Consider the following 16,162-nt stretch of genomic DNA (forward strand, 5'->3'; position numbering starts at 1 on the left):
AACCGGAACACCAGAACCTTAAGCCGCCGTAGTCAGGTGGCGATGACCTTTTTAAGCAGAGGTCAAACTGATGCAAAATGATATCAATGGAAATCAATCTCCAAGTCTCAATCATTGGGTGACAACGTGTTGACCCACCAGGTTGGCGATTGTGTTGGTTGTATTGCCAACTGAAAAGACGATAAGATTTCGGACCTCTGGTTGTCCGGTGGTCCTTCCAGGCAGCCAAACGCTCTGGTTTTTGTTACTCAGGTGGTATGCCATGGGTTTTGTTAATGAGGCGGTATTGCGGTGGTGAAAAGAGAGGGTGAGGGTTATACACGTAGCTAGGTACGTGGCAGCCCAGAAACAACACACAACCAACTAAGCCAACTATACACCTAATGTATGCATAAAAATTAGTTTAAGCATGATATACCACTACCTATTGCATAACTATGTTACAAATTTATAATTTATAATAGGTAATTGACTAACTGAGTATAGTTCGTTAAGTAATTGGGATAAGATTTCTAGTTTAAATGGGCCATTAGGCCGCCTAATTGGTTTAGATTTCTAACTTAAATTTGGTACTAGTACTTAAGACCTGCGCTTCGCTGCGGAACTGTTAAACATAACAAAAAGTAGATGCAAAAACGTTGAACCACACATGCGCGTTGTAGCGTGTTAACTTGCAAAAATTAGACCAAAAAGTAAAACATAGAAGTAATAACTAAGTCGACTTATGACCCGTATATTGTGACAGAGCCGTTATACCGCAAAACCAAATAACATAAAAACTTTGAGCCACACATGCGTGTTGCAAGGTCTTAACTCGCAAAATTTAGACCGATACGTAAAACGATAAATTTATAAAATGATGAAAAGTATATGTGACCAAAGTTGCGATAGGTAAAACGATAAATTTTGAAAAATATGAAAAGTATATGTGATCAAAGTTGAAATTGGAAAACTATAGGTAAAAATGAAAAATGTTTTGTGAGAAAGTTATAAAAGACAAAACAATAGGGTGAATGTGTAAAAAAAATTGAATTTCAACTTTTACAGACAAAAAATTGGTAAAGGTAGGATATATGGACCCATGGTTGGATAGAGCAATAAACTAAATAAAAAAAATGTGCATTGATTAATTGTACACAAAGGTTGGATAGATCAATAAACCAAAGAAAAAAAAGTGCATTAATTAATTGTACACAAAGATAAAGTTACTTGTATAAAATTGAATAGTGTTATCTATCTATTAGGGGTGCAAACGAGCTGAGCCGAGCCCGAGCTCGGCCAGGCTCGAGCTCGAGCTCGATTAACTTATGAGAGCTCGGGCTCGAGCTCGGCTCGATTCGAGCTTTGTTTTCAAAGCTCGAGCTCGGCTCGTTTGTATTTTATCAAGCTCGAGCTCGGCTCGGGCTCGGCTCGTTTATTATCTATTTATTAGTATATTAAATAAAAATAATATAAATAATAGACTTTTTAGGCTTGCGAGCTCGATAAGTAAAGCTCGGGCTCGGGCTCGTTTACTAAATAAGCTTATTTTTAGGTTCGAGGTTGGCATGTAAACAAGTTTAAATAAGCTCGGCTCGACTCGGCTCGTTTACACTAAGGCTCGATAAGGCTCGGCGAGCCTAACGAGCTTCACATGTGAGGCTCGAGCTCGGGCTCGATAAACAAACGAGCTTTGTTTTGAGGCTCAAGCTCGGCTCGGGCTCGATAAGGCTCAGCTCGTTCCGAGCTTTTTCTCGAGCCGATCTCGAGTAGCTCGCGAGCCGCTCGGCTCGTTTGCACCCCTACTATCTACAAAACTTTTTTGTGATTAATAAAGGGGAAATTAGAAATAATAATATACTATTATATATGGGGGATGGATTTTGAGGCACTTTCTCTTTATAATAAAACTTTATCTAACCATTACTAAATAATAAGAAATAAATCTTAAACCCCAAAAACTAAACTCTAAGAATTAAATCATAACCTCTAAAAATTAAACTCTACACCCTATAAAACTAAACCCCTTCAAAAACTCAACACAAATATCCATCGTTTGATAGAGTTTTCTAGTGAGCATAGCTGCTCGCAAGCCACTCGAGATCGGCTTGAGAAAGACTCGAAACGAGCCGAGCCTTATCGAGCCTGAGCCTAAAATGAAGCTCGTTTGTTTATCGAGCCCGAATTCGAGCCTCGCATGTGAAGCTCGTTAGGTTCGTCGAGCCTTCGTGTACACGAGTCGAGTCGAGCTTCTTTAAACTTGTTTACAAGCCGACTTCGAACCTAAAAATAAGCTTATTTAGTAAACGAGCCCGAGCTTCAGTTATCGAGCTCGCGAGCCTAAAAAGTCTATTATTTATATTTAATATATTAATTAATAGATAATAAACGAGCCGAGTCCGAGCCGAGCTTGAGCTTGAGAAAATACCAACGAGCCGAGCTCGAACTTTGAAAATAAAGCTCGAATCGAGCCGAGCTCGAGGCCGAGCTCTCATAAGTTAATCGAGCTCGAGCTCTAGCCTGGTCAGGCTCGGCTCGGCTCGTTTGCATCCCTAGAGTTTTCTCACAAAGAAAAAGTATTCTCATGATCTTCTCTATATATATATGAGTAAACGTCAGTTTACAACCCTGTAGTTAGACCATCTTGACACTTTAGACACCCCTAAGAAACTTTTGAACATTTACATGCCCCACGTTTCCAACTCGCTACATTTTACAATCTTCTGTTAGTTAACTGTCTCGTTGATTGTTAGATGGAGGGTGAAATGACGTTATTATTACCCCTGATCCTTTATTATTATTATTATTATTATTATTATTATTTATTATTATTATTATTATTATTATTATTATTATTATTATTATTATTATTATTATTATTATTATTATTATTATTATTATTAACATGTAACCTGGACACGACACACACATCGATTTAGCTAAATAAGTGAACCGTTTTAATGGGTTGCAAATCAGTTGGTTGTTATTCCAAACACATTGGGAGGTTATAACAAACGAGTTAATCAAGTCATAAACAAGTAGACCGTTACAAAATACACAAAAACTTTTTTTTCACTATAGTTTTATATATGGGCTGATAACTTTTACTTGTTTGATTATACAAGTTCGCAAACTTGATTATTCTGTACCCGTATCATGACTATCATATTTTCATGATGGCATAAACCTCACTTTTATTATTTTTCACTCTAGTATCACACTAACAAGTTTGACTTGTTTAATTATACAAGTTCGTAAACCTAATTATTTTATTATCATACTCGTATTATGACTATCATATTTTTAGTATGTCACAAACCTCACTTTTTATTAATTTTCACTCTAGTATCACACGGGCTGACAAGTTTGACTTGTTTGATTATACGAATTCCCAAATCTAATTATTTTATTTTCATACTATCATATTTTCATCATGTCACAGTCCTCACTTTTTATATATAAAAATACCCATCACTCTATTTGTGGAAATACTATTAATCAAACTATTTATATTCTATAAACTAAAGCAAATCTACAAACATTTTGGACCATAAATTTAATATTTTATTAGTACCAACAGGAAAAAAAGAATCTTCTTTATACATTATTTATTTAATTATTTAATATTTAATATTATTATATTCACAATATTATATTTAAAAATATTTACACACTAACCACCCATCACATGTACCTACTTTATGAAAACCTAACAAATGCCACATAACTTGTATTGTATAAGAAGGGGAACAGAGTAACGTGTATTGATTGGTATCTTCATCAATTTAGTAACCACCAAACCCTAATTTCACCATAAATCTCTCAATCTGCCGATCAATTCCCCAAAATCATCACATCATTCCGGTGAATCCGATCTCTTCATCAATCTAATCGCCGATTCTGACCGTCAATTTGAGTTGTTTCAGATCACACAAAATCACTTAGGGTTTTGAGAGATTTTGCAATACGCATGAGCTGCTTGTGGAATCTGTCCTGTAATTCGTCTAATTCGAATCACTTCATCACTTGTTTGCTTCTGTTTGTTCTTCATCACTCGCCTCAATTGACCTCTGCTTCCAATTTTCAATTCAACAAACCCTTGGATTACAGAAGTCGTGTTGATCGCTTGTTGCTGTTGTTGTTACTGTTTTTGTTGCAAGTGATTCGATCGTTTGGTGTAATATTATCATCATCGCAGCATGGATTCAGGTGGAGACAAGAGTAATCCCCAATTGAAACAAGGTATATTGTTAATTTTGTTCAGTTTTGTTCAGTTTTGCTCTGGATTTAGGTTTTTTGTTGTTTTGATTGTAATGTTTGATTAGTTACTGGATGAGGTTTGGATTTTGTTGATCTTTGTATGTAGGATTAAATTAGTGTGTTTTAATTTTGAAGTTGATATGAATTTGTTTATTTTTTAGGGGAAATTAAATATACTTGTAGTACTACTAATTAGAAGATGTTTTCTAGTGTTGTGTAATTGAGTGTCGGTGGCGGTGGCTTTTCCGTAAATTCAAGCATGTGGGGGAAGAACTGTGTTGTGGTATCCCACATAAGATGATAACTAGTATTCAGATATTTTAAAATGATATTATTTGGGCTGTATGTGTTGTGTGCCAGTTTTTCTGTAAGACTGTTTGTTGTTGGATGATTGAATTCTACTACCACCTATATGTATTGATTGCAACTAGTGGGGTCTACTGTGAACATGTATATCATTGTTTCTGTGATGTGGTCTTTGACACTTATTTATGTTATCAGAGTAGAAACTTGTTGAAGAAATAAATAAAATTGGAACTTCTTTTGCACACATAAACTGATAAACGCCCACATACATACACATCAATGCATCGTATGTTTGTACAAATACACGCATATATTTATATGTATGTGTGCCATCAGTTTTTTTTCAATATATATCAGGAATATTTGTGATGAAGGAGGCTTAATTATTTTGGCCAACTTAACTGGCTAAGTTAGAAAACAACTAACCTATAGTGTTCGCCTGATGACTCATTATTGAAGTTATATGTGACACTTATAATATTGAGGAGTTTGTCAACCTTTATAGCAATTTCACTGCCTACGATCTAATTCTGGTTATTCCTTAATGTAGCAATCTGCTATTCAAACGTTGCATCAAGGCGTTCAGCCTCACCATCTGTTATCGTGATTGGTGGTGGCTTTGCTGGCATATCTGCTGCTCGTGCACTTCATGATGCTTCATTTCAGGTACACTAAACTCTAAAGAACATATTTACTTCAGTAATTATGATGATAGTATTTTTTAATGTCGTAAGAATAAAAAATAACCACCTATTTTCATTGATTTCATGCCTTTTCAGGTTACTGTACTTGAATCGCGTAACAGAATTGGTGGTCGCGTTCGTACCGATTACTCATTTGGTTTTCCCGTGGACTTAGGTGCATCATGGTGAGAAAAGGCTTCATACACTCCACTATTGGAGATATACATAACATAACATAACATAATACCATCTTCAGAATTGTTTAATAATTTTACATTATTGTTAAATTTTGCAGGTTGCATGGGGTTTGTAATGAAAATCCTTTGGCACCAGTTATCGGAAGACTCGGGCTACCTTTATACCGGACCAGTGGTGACAACTCAGTTTTATATGACCATGATTTGGAGAGGTAACAAAGTTTATTTATCTTTTTATATTTAGTGTACTTGTAATTAATAAACTGTGAAGCTCTTAAGTTTGCTGTTTGTTGATGTATTGCTTTAATTATTTTTGTTATTCAGCTATGCGTTGTTTGATATGGACGGAAATCAAGTTCCTCAAGAATTAGTCTCACAGGTTGGAATAACGTTCGAGACCATATTGGAAGAGGCATGCATTCTATCTTATCTTTCTAATTTATTTTTGTCCGAAAAAAAATCAAACAAGTTATTTTATATTTTATTTAAAACTTCACTTATACCTTTTCGTTCTTTCATTCATTATCGTTTTCTTCATTCTTGCAGACTAATAAAGTGAGGGACGAGGTCACCGAAGACATGTCTATACGACAAGCAATATCAATTGTGTTTGAAAGAAATCCAAAACTAAGGTACACTTATTTGTTAGATAATCTTCACATTTAAATAACTAATTTTCATTTCTATCGTATGACGCTACAAAGGCTGCATTTTTTTTGTTCTTATAGGTTAGAGGGGCTTCCTTACAAGGTGTTACAGTGGTACTTGTGTAGAATGGAAGGCTGGTTTGCCGCAGATGCTGAAACCATCTCTCTTAAATGCTGGGACAAGGCATGTTTTCTTCTCTTTCTATATATAGGGAATTAGGGATACTTTAAAATGAGAACCCCCTTTGAGTTGTGAGAACCGCGAGAACTCCTACTTCTCGTGTGAGTTTTTCAACCAAATTTTGCACCAAGGTAGATTAACATCTAACTAAGACATTTGTGAAAAAAACCGAAAAAAATTTACGAGCCGGCATTTATTCGACAAGTAAGTTGATTTACGCTGGTGTAAATGACTTCTGACATCATCATTTCCAGAACATTAGATTTGATTTACGCCACCGTAAGAAGTCGTATACGATATTTTTTTTTGTTAAAATCGTCAAAAAAAAAATCTAAAGACCTTTGGATCAAAAAGTTCTTGTGGTTCTCACAACTCAAGGTAGTTCCTATTTTAACCATTCCCTATATATATCATAAACATAACTTTACTTTTAAATTCTGTGATTATTTGGAGCTGAATGTATTTCAATAGTCGCTATCTTACATATATGGTATATCGTTTCAATTGAACAGGAAGAATTGCTTCCTGGTGGGCATGGGCTTATGGTGCGCGGTTATCTTCCAGTTATAAATACACTTGCTAAAGGCCTCGACATCAGATTAGGTCACAGGTAAGACGTAAGATTATCAGGTTGGGTAACAGGTCAAAAGAATATTTCTTTTTCAGTACAAGTCAAAATAGGTTGGTTAGGTTTGACCCGCTAACAGTTTTTCTGGCCGTTCTTTTAAATCTGTAAAAATAAAGTATTGTGGTAGTTACGAATATCAAAAACAATATTATTACAAAATGAACCTAAATCTTTGAGTAAAACGATCTTAGAAAATTGTATGCTAAGGGCTGTCCTTTTTTTAATCCGAAACCCGACCCGAACTCAAAGTGACCCGAACTCGATTTAGAGAATACCTGAAAAACCCGAACCTGAATAACCCAAACCCGACCAACCCGAACCTTAAATGGGTCGGTTATGGGTCACTTTTTCCCAACTAAAAACCCGAACAATCCGACCCGAAAAACCCGAAATTCGAAACCTGAATAAAAACCCGAACATTTATCGTCTTTTTCTATAGATGCGATTTATTTTGGAGTGTTTCTGTATTTGAAACGTTAAGTTTTGTGAGTTTTTAACATTATCATACCATATTGTTAAATGATGTTTGAATTGCGATGATATTTTTTTTAAACATGATATATTTGATGATATTTCGTGAGAAAAAAAAAAACATTCTTTTTTCATTTTACATCTAAACCCGAAAACCGAACAACCCAGCCCAAACTAACCCGAACCCGAATAACCCAAACCCTAACAACTCGAACTTTAAATGGGTCGGTTACCGGGTCACTTTTTCCTAGGCAAAAACCCGAACAACTAGACCCGAAAAATCGGAAACCCGAAGAACACCCCTGGTTAAGAGTTAAGACATTGGGCGACTTTGGGTGTAAAGTTTTTCATGTGCCCCATTAGAAATAGAACACAACTCAAACCGACTTGTTTTTAAGTAAAGAGCGCAATTGCGGCATCTATTAAATAAAATGAAACATTTTACTTATTGTTTCATAGCCTTAGCTTACATCTTTTTTTTGTCCTGATTTTTGTATTCACAAAGGGTTACAAAGATAAATAGACGTAAAAACGGCGTGAAGGTAACAATTGAAAATGGAACCACATTTTTTGCGGATGCCGCCGTTATTGCCGTACCACTTGGTGTTTTAAAGTCAAATTTTATTAAGTTTGAACCAAGATTGCCCCAGTGGAAAGAAGAAGCCATAGCTGACCTTGGAGTGGGAATAGAGAACAAAATAATTTTGCATTTTGACCGAGTTTTTTGGCCGAATGTTGAATTTTTAGGAGTAGTTGCACAGACTTCTTATGGTTGTAGCTACTTTCTTAATCTTCACAAGGCGACAGGTCATCCTGTTCTAGTTTATATGCCTGCAGGACAGCTGGCGAAAGACATTGAGAAATTATCGGATGATGATGCGGCTAATTTTGCTTTTATACATCTCAAAAAGATTCTTCCTGATGCTTCTGCCCCTGTAATCTCTCTTTCCTCTTGCGTTATATTAATTAAAGTAAATTACTATTTCGGCCCAAAAAGGAATCTTTTGACACATCAAACCCTGAGGTTGCATTTAGTAACGGTTTTAGCCCCTAACACTAACTTTGTTACTTTTTTTCTTTCAAGTGTAAGAGTATTTGTATATTTAAAACAAGTTTTATTAGATAATAATTGTAAAAATAACAAAATAACAATATAAAGTTTAAAATAAAAATAATAACAAAAACATCTTTTCAATATATACAAATAAAAAAAATCATTTTACAGAGAAAGAAGAATGAGATTGTGGTATGGTTTTTGTCAATTTGAGTAATTACATAAATACCCCCTTAAATATTAAAAAAATCTTTATAATTTATATAAAGAACCCCTGAGGTGTAAAAGTACCAAAATACCCTTACACTCAACATAGAAAAGTAACATAGTTAGTGTTAGGGGCCAAAATCATTCAGGGGCATTTTCGTCTTGCCATTTTCATATGGCTCGTTAACTCCATCCATTTTTCTCCGTTAAGTCAGAGGTATTTTCATTTTATTTGTCAACTTAAAGGGCAATTCGGTCTTTTTCACTTTATGTGCAAGCATTTAGCATAATGTACAGGTATTCAAAAGACTGAGTTGCCCTTTTAAGTTAACAAAAAGACGAAAATACCCCTGACTAAACGGAGAAAAACGGATAGAGTTAACGATCCGGATAAAAATGGCAAGATTTCAAACCTTTTTGAATTCAGATGCGAAAAAACGAACCTTTGGACGAAAGTCGCTAAACTAGCCAAACCTTAGGGACGAAAATGGCATTTTACTCTTATATTTATGTTGTGATGGTTAATTATCTTTAACAATTATTGTGATGTTCTTTTGTAAATGCAGATTCAGCATCTGGTTTCTCGTTGGGGCAGTGACGTAAACTCACTCGGGTCATATAGCTACGATGCAGTAGGAAAACCCCATGATCTGTATGAAAGGCTAAGGATCCCGGTTGACAACTTATTCTTTGCAGGGGAAGCAACAAGTACAGACCACCCTGGCTCGGTACATGGTGCATACCATACTGGTCAGCTGGCTGCAGAGGACTGCCGAATGCGGGTCCTTGAACGTTACGGGGAGCTCGACTTGTTCCACCCGGTCATGGGTGAGGACACCCCTGCTTCTGTCCCGTTATTGATATCCCGTATCTAATCTAAGTCATATATAAAGATATGGTGTGGTTTGTGATTGTGATCACAATGCTAAAGAAGCTCTACTATTATGGACAGAAATAATAAAGGTTTTATGTGAGTGATTAGTGTGGGACTTTTCTTAATTATGTTTATAATATTTTGTTACATAATTAAGTATGAATCTGGTGGTGTTTTTTACTTTGGATTAGTGTAATGTGGTATGTTGGTTACATGTTTATTGTGTTGAAACTTAAGGCCTATGATAGCTTTTATTGTAAAAGCGATACGAAATGGGGTGATACCATGGACGGGTCGAAAGCGTTGGGTTTGAATATCCTAACAGGGTGGGATTCTAGAGTGATGACTAGTTTATTTGTTAACTGAGTGAACAAATCCTGGCCATTGATTTACATCATCAAATCATAAAATACACTAGTGTATTTTCATCATCAAATCTTGATCAAATCAATGCTATTGATTTACACTTGTGTATTGATAATCAAGGGCTAAGATTAGTTCACACAGTTCATTATCAAGAGTTTGTTCACAAATGATCCTAACCCTATCTAACAAGCATTTTCTTATAGATACTTAATAATAACAAGTGCCAACATTGAGATAAAAATTAAAATATTTGAATAGAAATAGAAATAGTTTTAGAACTTGTATAGAAAAGAGTTCTATTTGATCATGGTTAAGTTTCTAACCAGATCCAATGAGCCCTGTTGATCTTTTCACCGTTTTGTGATGCCAAGGTTGAAACCCATTAGTTTAAGGACGACTAAGAAGAGGGAGGGATACGCGGTGGCTGAGCTCAACTCATTTTAAACTCTATTTCTAAACTCGTGCTTTGATCATCAATAGTTTTATGTGGCCTAATTTGTTTCTTGGTTAGTTATTTTTTATATTTAATTTTAAACACACAAACCGAACGTCGTACTGATTATGGCTGTATGGTTCTAGTAGTGCAATAATATCGAATTTGACTCGTATCAAAAAACAAAAGCCATAAAAAGTAAATACTGGTATTGATACTGATGTTGTTTGGACGAGATTTGTTAAGTTTGGTAAAAAAACATACTTAATTTTGTATAAAACTATGTTTCAAAAGAAATTATATTGGGATGTTGACAAAAAAAAAAAAGTTAATGGACGCAAGGTATTAGAGAAGAATCAAACTAGATGATAAATAAATTATTGTCGTAACTGAAACCATAAAAATGAATATTGGTAAGATATCAGTACGGTACCGGTACTTGGTATAATATACGATACCAAAAAATACTTTATTTTGCATGCACTTTCGCTATAATTTATATTGGAATGACGGCAAAAAGAAATTAACATAACTGTGTATTCATGTTTTTTTTTTTATATTAACGAACGTAAATTTTTTATCTAGGGAAAATCAAATTAAAAGATAAATGAACTATTTATGTTTTTATATTTTCTGTTCATACTTTAGGTATTTCCTTTCTAAATTAACTTTCAACTGTTTTGGACCATTAGATTGTTACACATTTATTATTGCTTTTGTTATATTTTATACCTGCAAAACGGACGGGTCAGGTCGGGTGGTGTAACGGGTTGCTTTGAAAAAAGTGTCATTTTGCTTTTGGCCAGGATGTGTTTGAGTCAGAATGGGTTGCTTAAAAAAGGGTCGTTTTGGTTCGGGTCAAACATTTGGCTTTTAAATAAGGGCCATTGCGGTTCGGGTGAAAACGAATCTAGACTCATTACCCAAACCCACCCAACTTGCCCATTTTGCCACCACTAATATATACCATCAAATTCCAAGGTCTTTCTGGTTCAGCGCAAAGAAGATCAAAAAGGACACCTGTTGGTATGTACCTGAAATGTCCAGCATTATGTCGGATAAGAAGCTAAACTTTGTAGATTTGAAGTAATTTAACTCCCAATCTAATACAAAGGCTAATAAAATCTAAACACAATTAAGATTTGGTTTAAAGTTTAAACTGCTGTTAAACAGAAGTTTTCTCTTATAATACCTCTTGAAAAAACTTACAAACTTCTATTAATAAAAATACGACTTAAATAGGAGATTTCTATTAAAGAAAATACGACTTAGGGGCTGTTTGGTAGTCTCTTAACGACCATTCATATGCTACCTCTTAACGGTTTAAAACCTCTGAATGAATAAGAGGTAACTTAAGTCACAATGGTTAAGAGGTAACCTCTGAATGGTAAATCATCACATGTCACATTCTTCTACCTTCTCATTGGTAAAATTCTTAATGGTTCCATTAAGAGGTAGTGTAATACCCCGAACCTTAATGTGCTGGTTATAAACGTGTGAAATATGTAATTTATATTTCATATATTGTTAAACGAGTAAGATGATTGTGTGAAAGGTGAAATATCTTGACAAACCTTGGCTAATATAGGAGACCGTTAATATTAATAATTAAATATATTATTTTATTTACCTTACTCCGTTTTTAATGAAACTTAGGTTAAAACGTAGATAAAAATATGCTCGTTCTAATGACATATTCGTCGTTTTATAAAACGTCATATTTTAAAAGTTATACAAGAAAAATGAGTTAAGCAGCTGAATTAATATATATAAGCAAGCAAGCTAGCAGGTCAAGCATGTAGGTAGGCACGTCAATTGAATCCCACATCGACAACAACAACAAGAGGGATTTGAGGTGCCTGCTTGCTTGCTTTAAATAAGAGTCTCAGTAGTTTGTTTAGGTACCAGTTTCTTTAACGGGAATGCTCTAGTATAGAGAATCCTGAGTATACGATACCCCGTTGGGTGTTGTTAGTAGTCGTTTTTGGAGCGCGAGTAGGAGCAGCAGTAGGAAAACTCTACATCAGCGTGCTGTAGATAGTTTTGAGGTATACTCTCGTTTAAGTTTATGTTTAGTTATTTATTATTTATTTTTAGTAGTTAATATTAGTTTTATTATTAGTAATAATATATTAGTAGTAGTAGTGTCAGTATTATTTTTAGGTACTAGGGTTATTGTCAGGGGCGGGTATTGGGTAGCCTAGCCTTAGTTAGGCATGGACTGATCACCCATGCTTAAACAAGGTAGGGTTAACCAATATGCAACCATGATAATGACTAGTTAGGTGTACCATTACCTAACCTAGGATTATGTAATTGTGTCAGGACCTTGAGAAATAACCCAGTATTACTAGCGGCTGTTAAGCAATTGCTAATCAGGTGAGTCATCATACTTGTTTTTTAAACTGTGATAGTATACTCGTCCATAACTGGTAATAATGAGAATGCTGCAGTATGCATGTGTCAGTAGGGGTATATGGGATCCTATTATGCTTAATGAGGTGTGTCACTCTGGGAAGGGTAATAAGGTGTTGTACCCACAGGCACTTCGTGCTTATAAGGTCCGGCGACACACACTCATACCTATGTGACGGCCGTAGGGGGACACAGCTGGATTATGCTTAATGAGGTGTGTCACTCTGGGAAGGGTAATAAGGTGTTGTACCCACAGGCACTTCGTGCCTATAAGGTCCGGCGACACACACTCATACCTATGTGACGGCCGTAGGGGGACACAGCTGGAGGACCAGTATGTCTCTTGTACGATGGTTTGTGACAAGTCAAATGTGACCTATAAGGTTCAATGAGGCCCAACCTGACTATAATGTGGTCACATGCCCATATTGTGTATGCATATAATGTAAACTGTGGTCTGTCTTTATAAAAATTGTATAGTATGAGCTCACCAGTATATATCTGACGTCGTTTTGAGTATACTTATCTCAGGTGAGTCATGAGGAAAGCTATAGGAACTACTTGACAGTTGTGGAGTTTTAGAAGATCAAGGAGTTCTTAGTTGCCAAAAGTTTGTAAATAAATAAAGTGTTTGAAGGGGTATGGTCCCAGATCTCGCGTCAGCATCGACCGCGAGTGACCAGTACCCTTATCAAAACCCCCACTAGCTAACAACCTACTTATGCCCATGCGGGAACGCATCGACACAAGGGTTGAATCCAATCTATCTAGTAACAAAGGAGGACTTACATGGAACAGGAGAACGGTAGAGTGATGCGACATAGCATCACATCTGGTGTACGAAAACGGAAGTATTCACAGCGACGCGGCATCGCACCGCGTCCAGTGAACACTTCTATCAATACAGGAAAGCCTTACCTTAGGCATAGAAGGAGATGAACGTAGTGGTACGGCTGACACCGCACCCTACGGACATTTTCGTCACGACAAGGGATGCAGGCAAGACGACGATGCGGCTAGCACCGCATCTCGCGTATTCCTTGATCACAAGTAGGAGACGCGGTAACTTCAGATGTTACCGCACGTAGCGATGCGGCTTGCACCGCATCCTATGTACTCAAGCAAGTGGTACTGACACCACAGTGCAAGTGGCACCAATGACAGTTACCTGTCAGAGCTACGTAAGCAATGGACTGACGTGGCGTAACCTCCATAACCGACGAGCCTGACACACCTGAAAAGGGGCAGCATGTCGTCAGTCCATCCATCATCATCCTCCTCCACTCCTCGGCTATAAATACCAACCCCAAACCAGGTTTGAGGTATCTTCTCACAACTCTCTCACTACTACTACTATCTTACTTTGCTTCCCAAGCAAACTACTGATTCTCACGCCGGAGAGTGGTAATAAGGAGCACCCCCCACCCCATCCTCCTTGTTACGAGTCACGGCTTGTTTCCTTGTGCAGGAGATCAACCACCGGTGATCCAGCCAGCGATCCTCGAGAGGAAGGGATTAACCCTTCTTGACGAGACCAGTGAGTTAACCCTGCCCGGTTAACCATTGTTTCATCATTGGCGCCCACCGCTACTCTTAGCATTTTCTAATCCATCCCTTTTTTCCTCTCTCACGATCATGACTGATCACCAAAACAATACTGCGGATAACCAAAATCCTCCAATCCCAAACCCGGTAGGGGTCAATGCCTCGACCTCCCAACCCGGACACATTGGCACGTCCACACAAAGGAGCCCCTCCTTTATGTTCGGACATGACTTATCACAGTTCCCATCTGTGATCCCACCAGGCACGACCATTCATGCCTGGTACGAGCAGCAGGTAGCTACGCTGACTGCAGCATACAACCGCGCTTGTACTGAAGCGAATATACGAGCTGGGCTTCCCCCAGCACCGCACACCCCTGTCGAGCGTATTTTACAATACGACGGCAGGATCCTTTCACGCCCAGCTTCAAGGAGCCGGCGTGAAGAAAGGGGATCGTCTTACTGTTCGGTCCACACCCTCAACGAGGATGATTCCTCATACGGGTCCCACACCAGAGGACCGGTACACACCCGCCTTGGCCCCCATGGCGAGGACAGGAGGCGATCAACCTCCAGACGCGGCCCCGGCATTCAGAGCCGATTGGGCCCACAACCACACACCGAAGGGTACGGTCATACCGACCCTGACGACCATAGCTACCGCGGTGATTCGCATGACACCAGTAGCAGACCGGGAGGACGCAACTATGTTCCTCCCAGTCACCCCCGCAACACATACCTTAGGGCCCTGCAAACGAACCATACAGGCCAAAGGCAGCGGCCGAAAATTCCAAGTTCGGCACGCGGATTGCCAACGCCCATGTCACCACGACAAAATTCCCATTCAACGTTGGAAAATACAATGGTTCGACCGACCCGGACGACCACATGAACGTCTTCATGGGCGCGGGCATCAACGGCCAGTGGGATGAACCCACTTGGTGCAATTTTTTCCCCCAGACCCTTACGGGCCTGGCCAGGGCATGGTTCGATTCTTTGCCAGTGGGATCACTGGATTCATTCGAGGACTTGCGCAGCAAGTTCCTCGCACATTTTTGCCAGCAGCGACGCCACGAACGAGATTCGTGTGACGTCATGAACATCTGGCGAAGGAACGACGAATCGCTCGAAGCATTCGTCGTCCGTTATAATAAAGAGTGCCTGGAGATAGGTGACGTGGCAGACCAGATGGCACGAAACCACTTCATCCGGGCCGTCAAAGACAGAGAGATGATCATGACCATCTCTGGCAAGGAGGGCTTGCCCAAAAAATGGGAAGATGTCATGACTGCGGTCAAGAAATACGCCCAGACACAGCGGTCACTCGAACCGCATGTGGCAAAGGCAAAACCCCAAGCCGAAACATCCCAACAAGGGTCCAAGCGTAACAATAAACGCAACCGGGACGTTGGAAATCGCGATATTTCCAAACCATACTTCCCGCAAACCAACACGTTCGACCCAAAGAACTACAACCCCGCCCGAGACAATCGGGCGTCCAAGAAAGAATCTCGGGACCGCAACTGGACCGAGATCACCATGTCGCCAAGTGAGGTCCTCCTTGCGGACCCACAGTTCTTGCGACCGGCCCAACCAATGAAGTCCAAGAAAAATCAGGACCTCACACTCTACTGTGAGTACCACAAGGACTCGGGCCACACCACCAACAGCTGCATCAGTCTCCGACTGGAGATTGAACGCGCCTTAAAGGAGGGGAAACTGCAACATCTTTTGCCAGGTGGGCAAAAACCCACCAAGCGCATTACCCCTCACGGCGAAGGTACCTCCTCCGGGAAGCGAACCATGCACGTGGCTTCCACCCACATGATCCACGGAGGCAAGGGCAGGCCGCGGAAAGCGGCAAGAAGGCCGGAATGTGACTGGAAGGACGAACAAGTCGTCTTTCCAAAAGTCCGA

The 16,162-nt window shown here is 38.5% G+C and overlaps 1 protein-coding gene across 1 annotated transcript; it reads left to right on the top strand.

The window, feature by feature from the left end:
* Window positions 1-3,692: 3,692 nt before the first annotated feature.
* On the top strand, window positions 3,693-9,701 carry LOC110882585 (polyamine oxidase 2). Its single transcript, XM_022130572.2, has 10 exons — window positions 3,693-4,221; window positions 5,096-5,211; window positions 5,325-5,413; window positions 5,524-5,637; window positions 5,750-5,837; window positions 5,972-6,057; window positions 6,154-6,256; window positions 6,766-6,863; window positions 7,858-8,287; window positions 9,180-9,701. The coding sequence occupies exons 1-10, from the start codon at window positions 4,179-4,181 to the stop codon at window positions 9,486-9,488; spliced, it is 1,476 nt and encodes a 491-aa protein (XP_021986264.1). The 5' UTR covers window positions 3,693-4,178; the 3' UTR covers window positions 9,489-9,701.
* The last annotated feature ends 6,461 nt before the right edge of the window (window positions 9,702-16,162 follow it).

The sequence above is a fragment of the Helianthus annuus genome, chromosome 16, assembly GCF_002127325.2.
Source record: "Helianthus annuus cultivar XRQ/B chromosome 16, HanXRQr2.0-SUNRISE, whole genome shotgun sequence".
Lineage (NCBI taxonomy): Eukaryota > Viridiplantae > Streptophyta > Magnoliopsida > Asterales > Asteraceae > Helianthus > Helianthus annuus.

Excerpts from the sequence above, each read along its gene's own strand:
- LOC110882585 (XM_022130572.2), top strand. The coding sequence starts at position 4,179 with ATGGATTCAGGTGGAGACAAGAGTAATCCCCAATTGAAACAAG. Across the intron at positions 5,838-5,971 it reads TCGAGACCATATTGGAAGAG|ACTAATAAAGTGAGGGACGA; the intron begins GCATGCATTCTA and ends TCATTCTTGCAG. Across the intron at positions 8,288-9,179 it reads TTCCTGATGCTTCTGCCCCT|ATTCAGCATCTGGTTTCTCG; the intron begins GTAATCTCTCTT and ends TTGTAAATGCAG.